The 18,142-nt window shown below is 36.3% G+C and overlaps 1 protein-coding gene and 1 long non-coding RNA gene across 2 annotated transcripts in view; one reads left to right on the forward strand and one right to left on the reverse strand.

Moving 5' to 3' along the window:
- Alpha-man-iib (alpha-Mannosidase class II b) overlaps positions 1–7,570 on the forward strand; it is a 94,046-nt gene extending 86,476 nt beyond the window's left edge. The window contains exon 6 of the mRNA XM_072905325.1: positions 258–7,570. Within this exon, the coding sequence (XP_072761426.1) occupies positions 258–2,403 (2,146 nt within the window). The 3' untranslated portion in view covers positions 2,404–7,570. The remainder of the gene's footprint in view (positions 1–257) is intronic.
- The window catches only part of LOC140672887 (uncharacterized), a 107,563-nt gene that overhangs the window by 86,249 nt on the left and 3,172 nt on the right, over positions 1–18,142 (reverse strand). The window lies entirely within an intron of this gene.

Genomic DNA, 18,142 nt, shown 5'->3' on the forward strand with positions numbered 1-18,142 from the left:
TTCTCTCTTTATTTTAGAATTATTTATCCCCCCCCCCCATCTTATATATCTCTTTGTACTTGTTTATCGAACGAAATTGTTTATTTTATAAATTAATAACATTTGTAAGTTATCACCTTAATTATATATTATACATAATTTATTCTCATTCATCTAAATAAATTAAAGAAAAATAATTTTTTAAATAAAAATTGATCAACGTACATTATTATCAAAGATTAGATTAATGAAACAAAATGATACTTTCCATGTTTCAGGTACGACCACGCGATCGAGTGGGATCAACAGTACACGAACTACAAGATCCTGATGGATTACATAAACAGCCGCAAAGACGAGTATAATGCCGAGGTGGTGTTTGGCACGCCGAAGGATTATTTCAACGAGATACAGAAGCGCGTGGACAAGTTTCCGTCGTTGACGGGTGACTTTTTCGTCTACTCGGACATCTTCAGCGAGGGTAGACCAGCCTATTGGAGCGGCTATTTCACCACCAGGCCGTACATGAAGATTTTGGACCGCGAACTCGAGGCGAATCTCAGATCAGCCGAGATTCTCTATACAATCACGCTTAATCTCGCCAAGCGATCCGGCAAGGATATAAAACTCTACGAGACGTACTTTGAGAAGCTGGTGAAGGCCAGACGCAACCTGGGCTTGTTCCAGCATCACGACGCGATCACCGGTACCTCCAAGTCTTTCGTGATGAAGGATTACGCGTTGAAGCTCTTCGAGTCGATCTCAGACACCACAAGTTTACAGAGCTTTGCCATTCAGTCGCTGGCGGCTGTTACTAGCAGCAAATCCAATTCTGTTTATGTGCTAGCTGAATCTGACAGAGACAGCTACGAGAAGCTACCGAAGAAGATACCTATTGGCTTGAACGGTCACGAGACTAAAAAAATCGTTCTCTTTAATCCGTTGGCGCAGCCCAGGCAAGAAGTGATCAGTCTTAAGGTTACTTCGTACAAGATCAAGGTACTCGATCCACAAAGGAATCCGATACTTTATCAGATTGCGCCTGTGATGAATGCTACGAATATTATGCACGACGTGTATGTACTACTCTTCGTAGCCGAGCTGAAACCTCTATCGATCGCCACGTATCACTTGCAACAGGTCGATAAGGTACCGGTGGAAGCTATCTCAACGGTGTATTGCAGCCGTTGCGGCAAGGACAATGTCTTTCCTATCAAACCGATGCAGGTGGGCGATGTGCAGCTGGAGAATCAGCGAATGAAATTGTTATTCGACGGACAGACAGGCTTTCTAAAGAGAGTCACCAAGAAATCCACCGGTAAAATTATGCAGTGCGCCGTGCAATTTGCCGCGTACCCATCGGCTCAATTCCATAGCGGTGCTTACCTCTTTATGCCAGATCCGAACCTCCGGGACACGGACAAGGATGTCCTCGAGGCATACACGCCGCACCAAAAAATCTACATTGTCAGCGGCAGCCTCAGCTCTCGCCTCACCGTTGAGTACGGTAAATTGCTAACGCACCATGTGGCCATCTATCATCGTGACGGTGGCCTTGGCGAAGCTATCTACGTGCGTAACATCGTAGACTTTGAGACGCCGCCTAAGAATCGCGAGACGGAGATGTTTATGCGATTACAAACCGACATCTCCAATGGCGACCCCCCAGAGTTCTACACCGATCTAAATGGCCACCAGATGATTAAACGCACCAAAATTGAGCGCATCGGTATTGAAGGCAATTACTTTCCCATCACAACCATGGCCTACATCGAGGATTCGAGTCACCGATTGACACTTTTGGTGAATCACTGTCAGGGCGCGGCCAGCTACCAACCCGGCTGGTTAGAAGTGATGCTTGATCGCAGAACTTTGTATGACGACTCGCGGGGCATGGGCGAGGGTTTGCTGGATAATCGGCGGACTGTCATTAAACACTGGCTGCTACTCGAGGATATCAACGGTGAAAAAGACAAGTACTCGAAGCCGTCGTTATTCGCCAATCATCTAAGCAATGCTCTCAACTATCCGGTCAACATCTTCGTTGTGGACGGTAGCGAGCAAGAGGTCACCATGATGCCAGAGGTGCGACTGCTGAGCCAGAGCTTTCCATGTGACCTCCATCTTCTCAATCTGCGCACCAATCACGATCAGAAATTACCACACTTTCCGGTAAATAGCGCTCTTATGGTGTTATACCGGCAAGGCTACAGCTGCTCCGTAGGCGTCGACGTAGCCTTAAAACACTGTCCGCTCATCGAGCGCCTCGCCCAGGGGACCGCGTTCTACAAGCTCGACAATGTTAATGTCACCAAGACATCGCTGACCGGCACAAGGCCGGGTGCCCACCTCAAGGATGGTCTCCAAGAAATCGGTTTACAACCGATGCAACTCGAAACATACAATGTGAACTTTATACAATGATGCTAAGTTTGGCGATCGGTCGTCGATGTCTCTTGGGTTGATTGGTTGATGAAATTCCGATAATACGCAATATCTGCCCTTTCTGAACGACACTGCCGTATTAAATCGTACTAAATACTACCTCTTTAACTCTTCGTGTAATGTGCGACGTTGTCGGCGATAAAGGATGAAAATCCATGGAATAGGAAAATTTATGGAAAGTGCAGGTAATTACAAAAATTTCTTGCGTGAAATGGCACGAAATGAAGAAGAAGAAAAACAAATTATATTAATCGTTTTAGGACAGTTGAAGTAAACGATTGCTACTTTAATTAATTAACAAGATTAATAAAGTAATTTGAATTCGTTCAGAAAATAGATTAACAATTTTTTTCGTTTTATTGCGGAGAATTTTGATTTTTAATTTCCTTCAATTTGTTTTAACTTTGACAATTCTATCGGTTTAGAAATCAATTATTTGTGCCATTTTCTTCTACATTCAGTTTTCAAAACTTTTAATCGCTCCTATTCAGAAACAAAGAAAGAAAGTAAAAAGTTTTAGGACGAATTAATTATAAAAATTATAAATTATAAATTAAAAAGATTTATAAATTTCACAATGTCAACTATTGAATAGAATCAAGTGTATCACGTTAAAATTTTTTACATTACTTCCTGTCGAGAATTTTAACCAACTTCCGCTGGACGATCTTTCGTATCGATCGCATTACGTTTACACAGAAATTTTTCAGGACAGACAGAGTGCGCGTGTAAATAGAGAATTTGACCGATGCGACACAATTAATTGCTAATTATGACAAACGTGCAACGCGTGTATGCACGTGCAGTGTACATATTGTTCCTGTATGATGCGTTCCTTGCGTTTTATTATCGAACGACAGGAACGGAGGGTATAGAGGAGAAAGAGGGATGGAGATAAGCGAGAAATAAAAAGATGTACACGAAAATATATAAATACGTTAGTAATTTTACTACCGCGTAGTATGAGAGATCTGATTAATGTGTGTACGTATATTCGCTGGAACACGAGATCTTTCAAGGTTTATCCTGACCTACTTTGTTCAGTGAATTCGAAACGATTCTTCCATAAACCAATACGCTCTTCACTGACACAGCTTTAATTATATTTAGTAAGAAATTTTTTGCGCGTACACAACTATTCGAAATTCTTCTTTCATCTTTCGTAATCTTTTTATTATGTAAAAAATTTCAGTTTTTGAATTTCAATCGTAAACTTTCCTCTTTAACCCTTAAATTATTGGAATTTCTAATCAAATATTATTTATGTATGATAAAATATTTTTAAAAATTTTTATATTTCTCTTTAGGACAATTTTTCTTTGAAAAAGCAAGAAGTTACATGGAATACCGTTACAGTTTTTTGTTTTCTAATATGCGCAATGATAAAAATATTATATTTATATTGTAAAATATGATTAAAATATTGTTATAAAAAATGTTAAATTATAATTTATAATTTGCATTTAACTTGGCCTTGTAACAGCATTTTAACCCTTTGAGTCACGAATTTTTCTAATTGTCAGTATTTTATAAAATTTGGTATATAAGGGTTTTTGGGATCGCTGGTTACAAATTCGTCGTCAGGTTTTCAAAATTCAAGATGGCGGATCCAATATGGCAGACGAAATTTTACTTCCGCCATATTGGATCCCTATATTAAATTTTGGAAATTAAATTTTTTTCCTTTACATTCAGATTCTACGATCTAAAAAAACCTTCAGAGAAAAAATTTAAAAAAGAATACGACTGTTACTTTTAATTTAGAACAGAAAATATTGCTTTTTATATATTTTTTATCAAAAAAAAAGGAGGATTTAACAAAAAACAACACGGTGGAAAATTGTAAAAAAATTCTGAAAAATACTTTAGAGTGTACTAAGATTATAAAAAAATTGTCATAATAGATTAGTAGAAAATGCATTTTTTCGTAAAAAAAAAAGTACTAATTTTGTCTGTTTGTTTATATATGGTATTTTTGCGATTAACAATTAATGACTGTTTATATTTTTTTTACACTTATTGATGTTCTAGAGACTCTGTAGAAACAAAAAAATTCGATATTTGTTGATAATTAAAAGTAGTTAAAACAATAAAAAAGTACGAAAAAAAGGTGGGTCTGAGTGACCCGCTGTGACTCAAAGGGTTAAAGAAAATAATAGAAACTGTACCAATTCATTATTTTTTTTAGGTAAGAGTAACGAGTTGCTTTTTAAAATTGATAACTCAGCAACATCAACGAATTATTTTTTAGAGTAAAAAAATGATGCTATTTTTCTGAGAAAGGAATACGAGAAAGGAAACGGTAACTAGTTACTTTTATAAAGTAACTTTTCACTCTTGTTCCTCTTCACAAATGTAGATCTTTTCTTCTAAAGAAAAGGAATGAAATAACCACAGAGACATGAAAGGGGCCAAGAAGCTAGGCCTACGAAAAAGGAAAAGAAGAAGAAATTTGATTAAAATTTCAAATTGATAATTTTGTTCGCGTGATAGATTCCCGTAGGCAGACTGACTGACATAACTACGGACAGTTCTTTCATTAAGAGAACGTATAGATACATATGTATGTATATACATATATATATGTATTGTACATATCAAAAATCGTAACTCGTTCTAGAGTAGTTAACGATACCGTAGATAATGTGACCTTTGTGATAGTGAACGATGTAAAGAAAATCTCATACATCTATTTTCGTATGTCAGATATTTTGCTATCGGCCCATCCTCTCTTTCCCTCTCTACGAATACCGATATTAGTAAGTGTCTTCTTATAAATGAAGCGGGGACATAATTCGGAGATTCTCTCCGCGAGATCCGAAAGTATAATAAATTGCGTGTGTTTTGCAAAATGTGTGTGCCAGGCGAGTTATCCTTCAGAGATGACGCGAGAATCTCCGCTTGACGACAAGGTACCAAGATAATTTTTATTATATTGTAAATAATTCGATAATTTTACAATCTCTCTCTCTCTCTCTCTCTCTCTCTCTCTCTCTCTCTTTCTCTCTCGAATAATTCGAACAAATCGATAAACGATTGTGGAATCAATTTCGCTTGTTTTCATCTTCTAAATTGTTGTACTTTGTACTATATACATTGAAAATTGATAATAATGTATATATTTTTTTTCATGTTCTACGCGTAACTTTTTACGATTATGAGAGTATAAATGACATTGCGACTCGTTAATGATATATATAAATACATGGCAGAATTTCATTGCGATATAATATCGCGCGATTGTTCCCAGACATCTTCCACTTTCATAGAGAATCTCCAAATGTCCCTTTTTGCAGCTGTACGTCAGTTCTATAAATAATTTGTACATATTAGATTAATTAATAGAACGTTGCGTGCAGTTTCCGTACGAGCAGATTGTCGCACTTTTATATAAAACCAACAAACGTTCTTCTGAGACGCCTCTTATGCGGAATATTATAATTATTTATTATAATAATTATTATAATCGAGAAGGAATGAATTTTTTTAATTGGCGTAAAAAGTAAATCATGTATGAAAATTTTGTTCCTTAGGATACATCATATTTATAAAATATACCGTGCGAATTTATGGCTCCCCTCTTGGTGACTATAATATTTCTTGTATGATTTCGCCGGTGTATAAAATTCTTGTTCGAGATTTTAAATCATGAAATCTTTTTTAGAGTTTTTAATTTATTTTTACAGTGTAATAAACTGTGTAGTGCAATTATTATTTTACATTTGCATGATGATTACTAATTGACGTGTGTTTTATAATTGTAATATTATCGTTGAAAGATGTTACAATCCAGTTGCGATCCATTTGCTTTTTCAGCGTTACACGATATATTTATCGTGAGTAAAAATTATATTTTAACCAAGTACAATTTATTTTCGATCATCATTAGTGTCAAATTGTCGTTGTTGTGCGATCTCAATCGTAGATTCTCTATTTCCTGGAGCGAGTTATTTCAACGAATTCAAATCGCTCATCGCAATTTGATAAAAAATGTATATATATATATATATATCGATAAAATATATATATATATATATCGATAAAATGCGCAATATCGTTTCTTACAGAGTTGGAAAATTAAACGAGCTCGTTGTTTTCACGATACGATGTTTCGATTATTTCGCCGTGTAGTTAAGCTTTGTAAGTATCGATTATTGCAATTTTTTCAAGAAACTTGTGTAGCTCTAATAAATTTCATGCTTTACGAGCGATCGTTTATACGAGTTTTAATGGGACGTCGTCCATAAATAGAGGATCGTCGATGAAATGATTAAAAACCGATAGATGAAGAATAATAGAAAATAAAGGACGAGTGGATGATGCGCGGGTAAAGTGTAATAATAAGATTCTCTTTCGTGAGGGAACATGCTCTTGTGCTAATTTTTTTGCTACTATTCTTGTTGCGCATCATCGCGTTGGATCTTTGACGACGAAAAAATGTTTGTAAAAACAAAAAAAAAAGACAAATTTTATTTATATTATTTATATATTTATTCGTTTATTAGGTTAGCAATAATGCGGGTGTTTTTATTCTGCTATATGCGATTTAATAATTGTAAAAATCTCTGATTCATTAATTTTACGATATTGTTTTATTATCGTTTCTATTTTAGAATTGTTATCTTAATATACACTAACAACGTAATGCACTGCCCTCGATACATATATCCAGTCGTCCGCTTCGTTTAAGTTTAAACATAAAAAGAAAAAAAAAGAAAAACGAATCAAAAAGCAGCGCCTTGACAAGCAAAATTCGTTGTAGACATTTTAAAAAGAAACACAGAGTCACAACATTTTCGCGAAATACATAATATTCTATTCGAGATCAGCAAGTGTTGATGATATGCCCGATAACCACTGTCGCGATAACTACTGTCCCTGTAATGATATTGTAATATATTGTATGTTTTGTGCTGTCGTTAGAAAACGAAAGAAAAATGGAGTTCTATATCAAAGAGTAAAAATTATATTATTACATGTTCACGACTGTAGTTGCTCGAGCGACTCGGAAATAATTTATTACTTGGAATCGCGCGAGCGCTACCCTATTCGAGATTGGCGGATGACGACGATTACGATATCGATATTCCTTTTATGTTATACGATGTAATATTATATTTATTAAATAAAATTAGTAACTGACGTATTTTGATCAACCGCCTTGTTCTTCGTGCTGAAATACACACACGTGCGCACACACACACACTCTCCGAATAGAGGATGGCAGGAAGATAATCAAGGATTATGTAGATTCGATAAAAATCCAATCTCGTTCTCACGTTATCTTGCAGATACGATAATGCGCTTAAATAGGTCAATTACTATTTTTTCTTACCATACTGCAACACATCTTTTTATCATAGAAAAGATTTTTTTAAATATTTTTTCACAAGTATGAAACTACATGAGAACCGGGGTGGATATTTTTTCCTCTTAAACTTAAGATTAGAAGATAATACTAATAAATATGCAAAAAAATATATATATACACACCCACGGTACATCGGAAGGAATATCGGGGCTAAACGTTAATCGATACCGCTTCTTGGTATATAACTCTCATTAATGGTGAATATGCGATATTCCTGGCGGTGATAAGCGTTCATTCTCGTGGCGATATCACCTATTGACCGCATAATTGAATCCGTAATAAGAGGGATTGCAAACGCAGAATCAAGAAAATTGTGAAGTAGCCCCCTTCACGCAAAGCGGACTAATTTACATATTCCACCCTTGACGATGCTTAGGGGACCTCTTTTTCAAGTCCGATGTCTTTTGTATATTGCCGAGTCAGATAAAATCGTGAGCACGAGGCCTGGATATTTATCCGGATTATACCGTATCATAAAATCGTAAAAGAAGAGCTTCACAATTTACAGAAATGCGAAAGCACGGAAAGTCACGGATCTGTCTGATAATAATATTTTTTAAATTTAATTTTAACTTTTTCAAATGAATTTAATCTCATAGCACTGAGAATTGTTTCGATTTATATTTTTAATTTATTCGATGTATACAACTGCCCCCAACTGTCAGAGAATATTCGATTCTTTCATGCAAACTCCCTATTCAAAGGAAAGAAATAGTTGTGTCGAGACATACGCGCAATTTCCAATTTTCTGAGACAGACTGGATTAATTAATAAAACGCATATTCGCGTCCTTCTCGCGATGATTTAGCCCGACGTAGGCGGAAAAATAAGATTTCCACCGTTCCGTCCCGACAGCTGAAATAAACTCCGCGCGCGCGCATGTCTTCGTTATACAAGTTTTAATTACAATCGATTCAATTTCCTTTTTCGCCGAGGACAACGGAGTTTCCATTCGCTCGCCCACCGGGATACTTCGTCAGCTCGTTCATGAACCTGACACTCGTAATGGCCCTCCGTTTACCGCCTCCGTAAGATCGGAGGGTGGTCTTTTTTCCGACAATTCCTCCCGTAATCATCAGGAAATACAGCAGAAAATCGCGATTAAAAGTCTACGTTCATTTTCTTTATTTCTTCACGTAGTCGCGCGAGGATTTTCTATCGTTTAATCGCGAGAATTTTATCGCTATAATTGTATGGTACAAATAGTGTACAATAGGGCAGAAATGCGCCAAGTTTTATTATATGTATATCGCGCGTTATAAATTTACAGCATTTTTAATATTCCTCATTTTATTGTATTGAAAATATTTATATCGGAAAAATAATTTTTTTTTTTTTTTTTTTGTCTACCTAGATTAAATTGGATAATAAAATAAAACAGCGTTTTACTTTGAGGTACTAAATACTTCTTCCTGAAACGAGATGTTCTTCCATCGATAAAATGCTCGCGACTCTGAAAGTTAATGAATAATTTGCATTTTTCCGCTAGAAGATTATACGCGCACTATAAGATGATATCGCGCGAGAATCGGCAGAGATCGCAGAATTTATTCAAAGATATTCAAAGGAAAACGCCAGTGATTTTCTTTGTCGCGAGATTGACTGTGGCAAGAAAAGCTCGATGGAACGAGCGTCGCTTAGCCGCTTCAGTTATGAATATTTATAAATCTTAACCCGCTGTTACATAAGTCAAGCGAATCGATCGAAACTTTTTTTTTTTTTTTTTTTTTCAGAAGATTGCTCTTTCAATGAAACGCGAAGCGCATCGCATAAATAATTATAAGGCAATTATAACTCCTTTTCAAAACTGATCGAATTATATAACAAAAGCACTCTGTGTTACTATATCATTATATAATAATTCATTTGTAAAAGCTGTTTACAAATTAAAAATTTTTAAAACCGTATAATGGAAATTAAAAGATAAATTACACAGATAGATATAAATTAAAAATATACCGTTAAAAAATACACTCTTAAAAAATCTCTATGAAAATTTAATTTTGAGCTTCGATTAAAGTCATTTATTTTTCATGGTTACAATTCATAATGAATACATATTAGCCGGTTCGATATTTATTTTCAAACGAGAGATTATCTCAAAATTGTTGAAAAAAGTCATAAAAATAAAATTCACAGACTCACTTATGATTACCATTTGATACGTATATCATAGTAATGGGTGATTTTTTTTAGAAACAATCGATTTTTGAATCAATCTTGAATCGAAGTAGCTGAGATGGATTTACTAAAAAAATCAGACCAAAAGAATCGATTTCCTAAAAATCGATCTAAAAAATCAAAACTACATAACAAACATTAAAAAGTCATAATTTTGTAAGATGGATTATATTTGCATAACTATAGTAAATTATGTTTTACTTTAAAATAATTTAATTTATAAAATTATTTGACAGTTTCGGAGACACTCCAAAATATTTTAAAACTTTTTTTTTTTTTAATATATTTATTCAATTTTCCATTTGTACGTATAACTAACACTGTGTGAAAAGCGCCACTTCTGGCACCACTAAACGTACGTAATAACGAATATCAACAGATCGAAATTCGATTTTCTACAAAAAGAATCGATTCGTATAAGAATCGAACGGAAAAGAATCGATTTTTTTAGGAGAAAGATCGATTTTCTGAAAATCGAATCGAGATCGCCCATCACTAGTATATATATATATACCCAGGTAGAACATAAAACTCATAATGATATCATTATGACGTCATCGTGATTTTATTTATCACTTAAAAGTTACCTAAACAAAAATGATTAAAAAATGAGTTAAAGATGACAAAAAGAATCATAAATAATTTTTAAGTTCAATAATCGCATATATAATTTTAAAAAGATTATGTTAGTTAAATATAATTAAAATATACATGAATAATTAAATAAACAAGTAATTGCGTAATATATATAAAAAATGATATAATATGAAAAATAAGTCACCAAAACATTGCCAAAAGTATATCAAATGAGATCATTATGATTTTTCTAAAATGACTTTTAGGTGACGTCATAATGATGCCATTATGAGTTTCATGTTCTACCTGGGATAAGACGCGATCATTTCGTCATCACCTCTTCTTGCATCACGCCGACGCTTTTACACCAGGTAATTAGCGCGAAGACAATCCCGAGACGCACAGTAGATAACTGAGAATCTCGTTAGGAACCACGAAGAAACGAAGGTGTTGTACTCCCTCTTCCCTACTGTCACCAACGTCATCATCCACTAACGTCGCGTCTGATGAGCGAAGGGTAGAGAAAGCTGTACTGTATCGTGACGCTAAAATATTGTACAACGAGTCTTATAAAGTCGACGTAAAGGACCGTAAGGGACGTCCCGGGTCCCGGGATTTCGTTAGTCGTCCTCAGTCGCGTTCCGTTAATTTATATGGAAATATAAGCAGTCCCGCGTGGATTATGTAAGCCGCGGCTGTGCTTCTTACCGCGCAACGTCTTGCAGCAAATTATTCCGATCGTCGTCGTCTGGGAGACAACGGGGCGAACCGAGATTACTCACCATCCGGCCTTGGCGCCTCTTCCTTGTAATATCATTAATAATTAGCGGTATCATGAGTCATTTAAACAATCGAAAACGCAAACGCAATCACTCGCGCGATATTTCATTAGTGGCTTATTAAAGTATCGAATCGAAATTATGTTGAACGTTAATTAATTTAAGGCTCCTGAGTAGTCACCGCGGCCATATTGAAATCGTGACGTCACACAGCGAGAAATAGTGAGAAATGACATCCTAATTTATGTTGCGACTGACATGTAAATAAAAACATATTTCAACGAAATAATACTACCAATCTCTTTAGCACACTTGTAAAAATGGACGGCTGGTAATCCTTTCTCCTGACAATTGATAAATAACTGTAAATTCGAAATGAGTCCGAAATGAACCCTTGAAATGCGGAAAAACACGATTTGACAGCTGTCGAAAGGAGAGGAAAATGTTACTTACACAGTTTATTCCTTATACAGCTTGGCAGCCGTTCATTTTCACAAGTTTCATAAATACGTTGCACATCACAACACTAGCAAAAAGCAAATAATTACGACGTAGTCGCAACATAAATTGGGCTGTTATTTCTCGCGTCTGACATATTTCCCAAAAGAGAGAAAGAGACAGAACTATATGTCGCCACCGTCGACATCGAAGTTCTGCGGTGAGTACTCAGGAGCCTTAAAACTTGACATGAAGAAAAAAGGTAGTGTCGCTATATAAATTGTAAGGAAATGCAAATTAAAAAATATTACGTATCCTACAGTGTTGTTCCTAAAAAAAAACTATACTACTATACCTACTATAAATGTAACGGAATTACTTGGTCAATTTTTTTTCTTGTCCATTTGTTAAGATTCGACATTTTGACAAGAATCTTTGACTCAACGTCGAAAACGAGATAGCACCAGTCGATTACCGCGTAGACAAGGATGCGAAAGGAGGGAAGGGGAAGGAGTATAGTTTTAATAAACGCACGTCTCGAGAGAAACTTTTCTCGTTGGGGTGTACCGTCTACCGCAGAGAGGGATATCGCTTTTCTTCTTGCCAACTTGGTGCTAGATGAAAATCCGTCTCTCCGCTTCAGCATGACGACGACGAGTCGGGTTTCATCAATTATACGGGCAATGAAGAACAAGAGGGAGAGGAGGGAGGACGCGTGTGCTCTTTTAAATATTCGTGCATATCTCTAGGATAACCAGGATAGTTTTACCAGGATCTTTTCCACGTCCATGAGCAAAAAAGATTTGGCAGAAAAAAATAAGAAAGAATTTACTACAATCTTAAATAAATAAATGTGATTTATTTACGCGGCGGAGAAAAGATAGTCTTTACTTTGTACAGGTGCAAATTTATAAAATAAACTTAAAACGATAAGTCGACCGTTTCACTAACTGCGAAGCAACAGTCTCCTAAGCGCAAAGGAGAAAGTTATATTGAAAAAGTTGGTCGTTGGCAAACGTTCAAGTATTCTATTGGAGAAGCGAACATTATTTCGCGCTTAAAACAACGTCGATGAAATCGATAAGCTAAAAACAAATTAATTTCTTATTCATATCTTTACATATATTTATTTATTTATATAAAGTAATGTAAAATTTAAATTTAAAAATATCATATTTTATGTATATATTTGAAGATCGGAATACGATATTTGCATTCGATCTTCAGGCAAACAAGTGCATTTATATAAAGTGTGGTTTAAAATTTAATTCCGGGAAGAGAAAGGGAGGGAGGGATTTGCGCAGATGCACGCTTAATCTCTCGTGCACATTGGAATTATATGCTAATTTACATTAATCCACAATTTACGGGCCGTCGAACCAGTTTTGAAATTAATTAATAATTAATTATAAGTTGCTCATATATCGCTAGTGATAAACTACATGGTGCATTTATTAAATGGCATAGACAATTTTCGTAATATACAGGGTGTCCGGTAATAATCGCCCCACCTCTCTAGGGCAGATGGAGCAGATCAAACTGAACATAAAAGTCCTCTAGCATTTTGCGATCTTTGTAATAATTATCGAGAAATTAATTAACAAAGATTGACAAATCCGGGCGAGCACAAGCGCGCGGCGAGAAGGCCCATCCTACTGCTACGCGGTTACTAGGCGCTCATTAGATGATAGGAGGAGCGATCTATCACTGGCAATAGATGTGAATGAGTAGCGCGCCTAGTAATTGCGTAGCAGTGGGATGGGCCTTCTCGCCGCGCGCTTATACTCGCGCGGATTTGTCAATCTTTGTTAATTAATTCCTCGACAATTATTACGAAGATCGCAAAATGGTAAAGGACTTTTATATTCAGTTTGACCTGCTCTGTCCGTCCTAGAGAGGTGGGGCGATTATTACCGGACACCCTGTATCGATTGTCTGATATTTCTCTCTCTCTCTCTCTCTCTCTCTCTCTCTCTCTCTCTCTTTTTGTCTTTCAACCTCGTTCCCCCCAATCGTGAATCGCGTACTTCAAGTTTAATCCCAAAGTTTTTCAACGCACACAGTATCCATCCGAGGAAAGGACGATGGAGAAAAACGCAACGTGAGAAACTAGCTCGGCCTGGTGAGACGGAAATGGAAGACAGAAAAGAGCAGCAAGCTTGTTTACCAATAATAAAGTTCAAGCCGGTGCAAAGGAAGACGAAGTGTCTTTTCTCGCGGTACGGATGGAAACTCTAGAAACGCGGGCTCTCCGATATCTATATATATATACACGCACACACATACAAAAAGACATATTGCCACGGGATGATCGCAACCTGGGATGGAGTGAATGAAGCGGAGATATAGACACGAACCATTTTCGAAGCCCATGACGTTTCTCAAGGTGATAAAACACACGATAGGCACCCTGATTTCCCTCTTCGATCGTATTTCTTTTTCTAATGTGTCAATGTCAGCGATACCTTCGCGATCCTCCGCCTCTCCTTTGTGTATTTTCCATAGTAAATATTTTTACCGTAAATAGTCATTATATAAGAAAAATAATGATCGTGTTCTCCCGGTTGAAAGTTTTTGCTACAATTTTTATATAATAGAGACACGAGAGATAACGATGTTTATATTTTCCTATTTATTTGAAAATTTATTTCCGCGATATTTAATTGAATTTTCTCCGTGATTAGATTGAAAATTTGTTTCGACAATTTAACTTTGTATCGAGTTAGTGTTCACACAAAATTTTCACAACTCCTCTCCTCGCAATTGAATTAAGTAAAAGTTACCGGACGTGGACGCGTAAGGAGTCGCGAGACTCCTGCGTGTAATTTTCCTCGCTTCAAAGATCCAAGATGCGGGATTTCGAAGGTATATACCTGAGAAAATTGAGAATACACTTGAGCGTACGTCATAAGGCAAGAAGAGCTCGCGGATTCTTAATATACGAGAAATTGAAAATGTACTCCAACGTGATATCGTTTACATGCTGGGAACGGCAGATTTTCCACCTCCGCCTCTCTTGCGAAATCCCGAAGAAGATCTTCGCGAGAGGCAGCGTCATTTATATCCAAGGGACCTCGGTACCTTCGGTCCGTCTTGCCAGTAAGATAAATTGCCATTCTGGTTGCACGATAAACGAACCATCCACCCGCACCCACCTCCGACGCTCTCTCTCTCTCTCTCTCTCTCTCTCTCTCTCTCTCTCTCTCTCTCTCTCTCTCTCTCTCTCTCTCTCTCGCCTATCCTCGTTTCCCCGAGTCCCGAGTCCCGAGTCCCGAGAAGCGAATAGGGACATACGCGCTGTTTCGTTGGGCGGAATCGTTGCAAAACGCCGAAGACATATAAGTCCACTCCATCAAACGTCGAGTTCTCTGAAGCTTATCAAACTTGTGAAGGCGGTTTCGTAATATCGTGGCTCCTCACCGCGTCGCATCGATCTTCTACGAGCCGATTCAACGAACCGGAAATTAAACTCTCGCCACGAGGCTATTTTTTAGGCCAAGTTCGCGCAACGTTTATTAGCAAAGTATTTCCAATATCGGCGAATCTTTCCGTAAATATTAACCGCGGTCAAGTTTGAGGTTTAACTTGTTTTTCCACCTCTCTTCCTAAAGAATTTGTTAGACGGCAACTAGAAAATGTTGTTAATGAATGCCAAAAGTATTATAACTTTTGCCTTTATCCCCTTTTTAGCTTTCCTAGAACTTTAGAAAATATTTGAAAGATTAAAAGCTCTTTCTACAGGGTGTCCGGTAATAATCTCCCCACCTCTCTAGGACAGATAGAGCAGGTCAAACTGAACATAAAAGTCCTTCACCATTTTGCGATCTTTGTAATAATTATCGAGAAATTAATTAACAAAGATTGACAAATCCGCGCGAGTATAAGCGTGCGGCCAGAAGGCCCATCCCACTGCTACGCGGTTACTAGGCGCGCTATTCATACACATCTATTGCCAGTCGTAGATAGCTCCTCCTATCATCTAATGAGCGCCTAGTAACCGCGTAGCAGTAGGATGGGCCTTCTCGCCGCGCGCTTGTACTCGCTCGGATTTGTCAATCTTTGTTAATTAATTTCTCGATAATTATTACAAAGATCGCAAAATGCTAGAGGACTTTTATGTTTAGTTTGACCTGCTTCATCTGCCCTAGAGAGGTGGGGCGATTATTACCGGACACCCTGTGTATAGAATCAGTCGAAAGCTTTGAAACTCCTGCTCCCTCCAAGTTAGAAAAATAATTTGCAAGGACTGCTTCTCGAATCGCTGCTTGCCAGTCGGTAGGCCATCCATCATCTCTTTTGGAGACGCCGTTGCATCAATTTCGATTAGGAAGACATGCGAGAGCGAAAGGACGAACCCGAATCGAATATAGCGAGCGAGGAGAAAAGATTTTTCGCCCAAAAGTCGGAGGAAATCACGAGAAAGACAGATATGCGTCACTGGAGAAGGTGAGCTTCTAGAAGGAAGATTCTCTCACATCTTTAGAATTAATATAAGATTAATATCTCTAGAGAGGGTGTATTTTAGATATCCCGGATCTTGAATTTAACACGAGGAAATTTTTTATATTACAGAATCTTTTCTGTGGAAAATCTCCAACATGCGTCATCATCTGTTACAATTTTTATCGTTCAATATTCGCGTTAGATGCTATTTTTATTCGTACATTTTAATATAATATATATATATATATATACAGGGTGTACTCGCTCAAATTTGTTAATCTTTGTTAATTAATTTCTCGATAATTAATTCGAAAATCGAAAAATGGTAGAGGACTTTTCTACTTAGTTTGACCTGCTCTACCTGTATATGAGCGGTGAGGCGATTATTACCGGACACCCTGTATACAGGCTCAAAAGTTTGGAAACGGTCGAATATCTCGAAAATAAAGCATTTTAGAGAAAAATGTTTCGAATAAAAGTTGTATGGTTTCGAAAGGGCCATAAGATGATACCATTGATTTGACCTTGGATAGTCGTTTGTAGGTCACGCGAAGGTCACCATCAATTTCTTAAATGGGACACCCTATTTTTTATTGTATATTCTTGTAGTTTACTTCGAGAGCTTTCCAAACACTATAATAAAACTTCTTTCAATTAAGTATTTTTCAAGTTATGAGGCTTGAAAGTTGCAATATTTTGACATCAAATACGAAATATCTCGTAAAATATTAATTTTTTTATTTTTTTTAAAGACACAACCATGTATTTTCTTTATGATTATTATTATGTGCTAAAAAGTATTAAAATATAAGATAATCGAAAAATTAATATTTTACGAGATATTTCGTATTTAATATCAAAATATTGGAACTTTTAAGTCTTATAACTCGGAAAGTACTTAATTAAAAGAAGTTTTATTGTAGTGTTTTGGAAAGCTTTCGAGGTAAGCTACAAGAATATGTAATGAAAAATAGTAGGTTCCATTTAAGAAATTAAACATAACCTTCACGTGACCTTCAAGTGACTATGCAAGGTCAAACCAATGGTACCATTTTCGGCCCCCTCGAAACCACACAACTTTTGTCTGAAACATTTTTCTCTAAAATACTTTATTTTCAAAATATTCGACCGTTTCCAAACTTTTGGGCCTCCCTGTATATATATATATACTTTTATACACTACAAAAAGAAGGGGAGGAGAGAAATATTTTGAACAGAATGTCAGAAACAAATGAATACAATTATTATAACTGCAGCAAACATAAATAAACAGAGGTGAATAGATTTCCGTTAATTATCATTTTATTTTAATCAATGATCGAATAATTATAAATCCAGCTAGAGTCGTTGTGAATTGTAAAAATATGATGAAAAGAGAAGATGACGCATTCTAACCTGGGTAATCTTTTTTTTTATTTCAGATCAGAAATTTATCTTTTTAAAATACGATATTGCTCGACATATCTTTATTATATAAAAAATATAAAAGATTTATTTAAACCGAGAAGAACTTTGAAATAAAGGATTAAAATCCGGGTTACGAGCTAACTGAGGATATCGATTTCTTCAACCGAGTGAGAGGAATCATCGTGAGCTCTAACTAACAACAGCCGGCGCGTAACGTTACCGATATCATTAATATTTATCGGGGCGATTTTATTATAAACCCCATTTCGCGTAAACGTCTGTTCTCCGAGAGGCGGATATCGCTTCCGTTATCCGAGCACGAGACTTTGCTGAGAAAGCGATATAAAATTTTACTGGTTTACCGTTATAATGAAAGCTAGAGATGAGATATCTCGAGAACTTGAGCGATAAATGTAAAATTACAACGTTGTTCCTTCACATAATCGTTTAACATAATGCACAATGTGGTTTAGTATATAAATGTAATTAATTATCGGAGGAGCTTTGACGCAATAATTTGAAT

Source organism: Anoplolepis gracilipes, chromosome 14 (assembly GCF_047496725.1).
Source record: "Anoplolepis gracilipes chromosome 14, ASM4749672v1, whole genome shotgun sequence".
In the NCBI taxonomy this organism is placed as follows: Eukaryota; Metazoa; Arthropoda; class Insecta; order Hymenoptera; family Formicidae; genus Anoplolepis; species Anoplolepis gracilipes.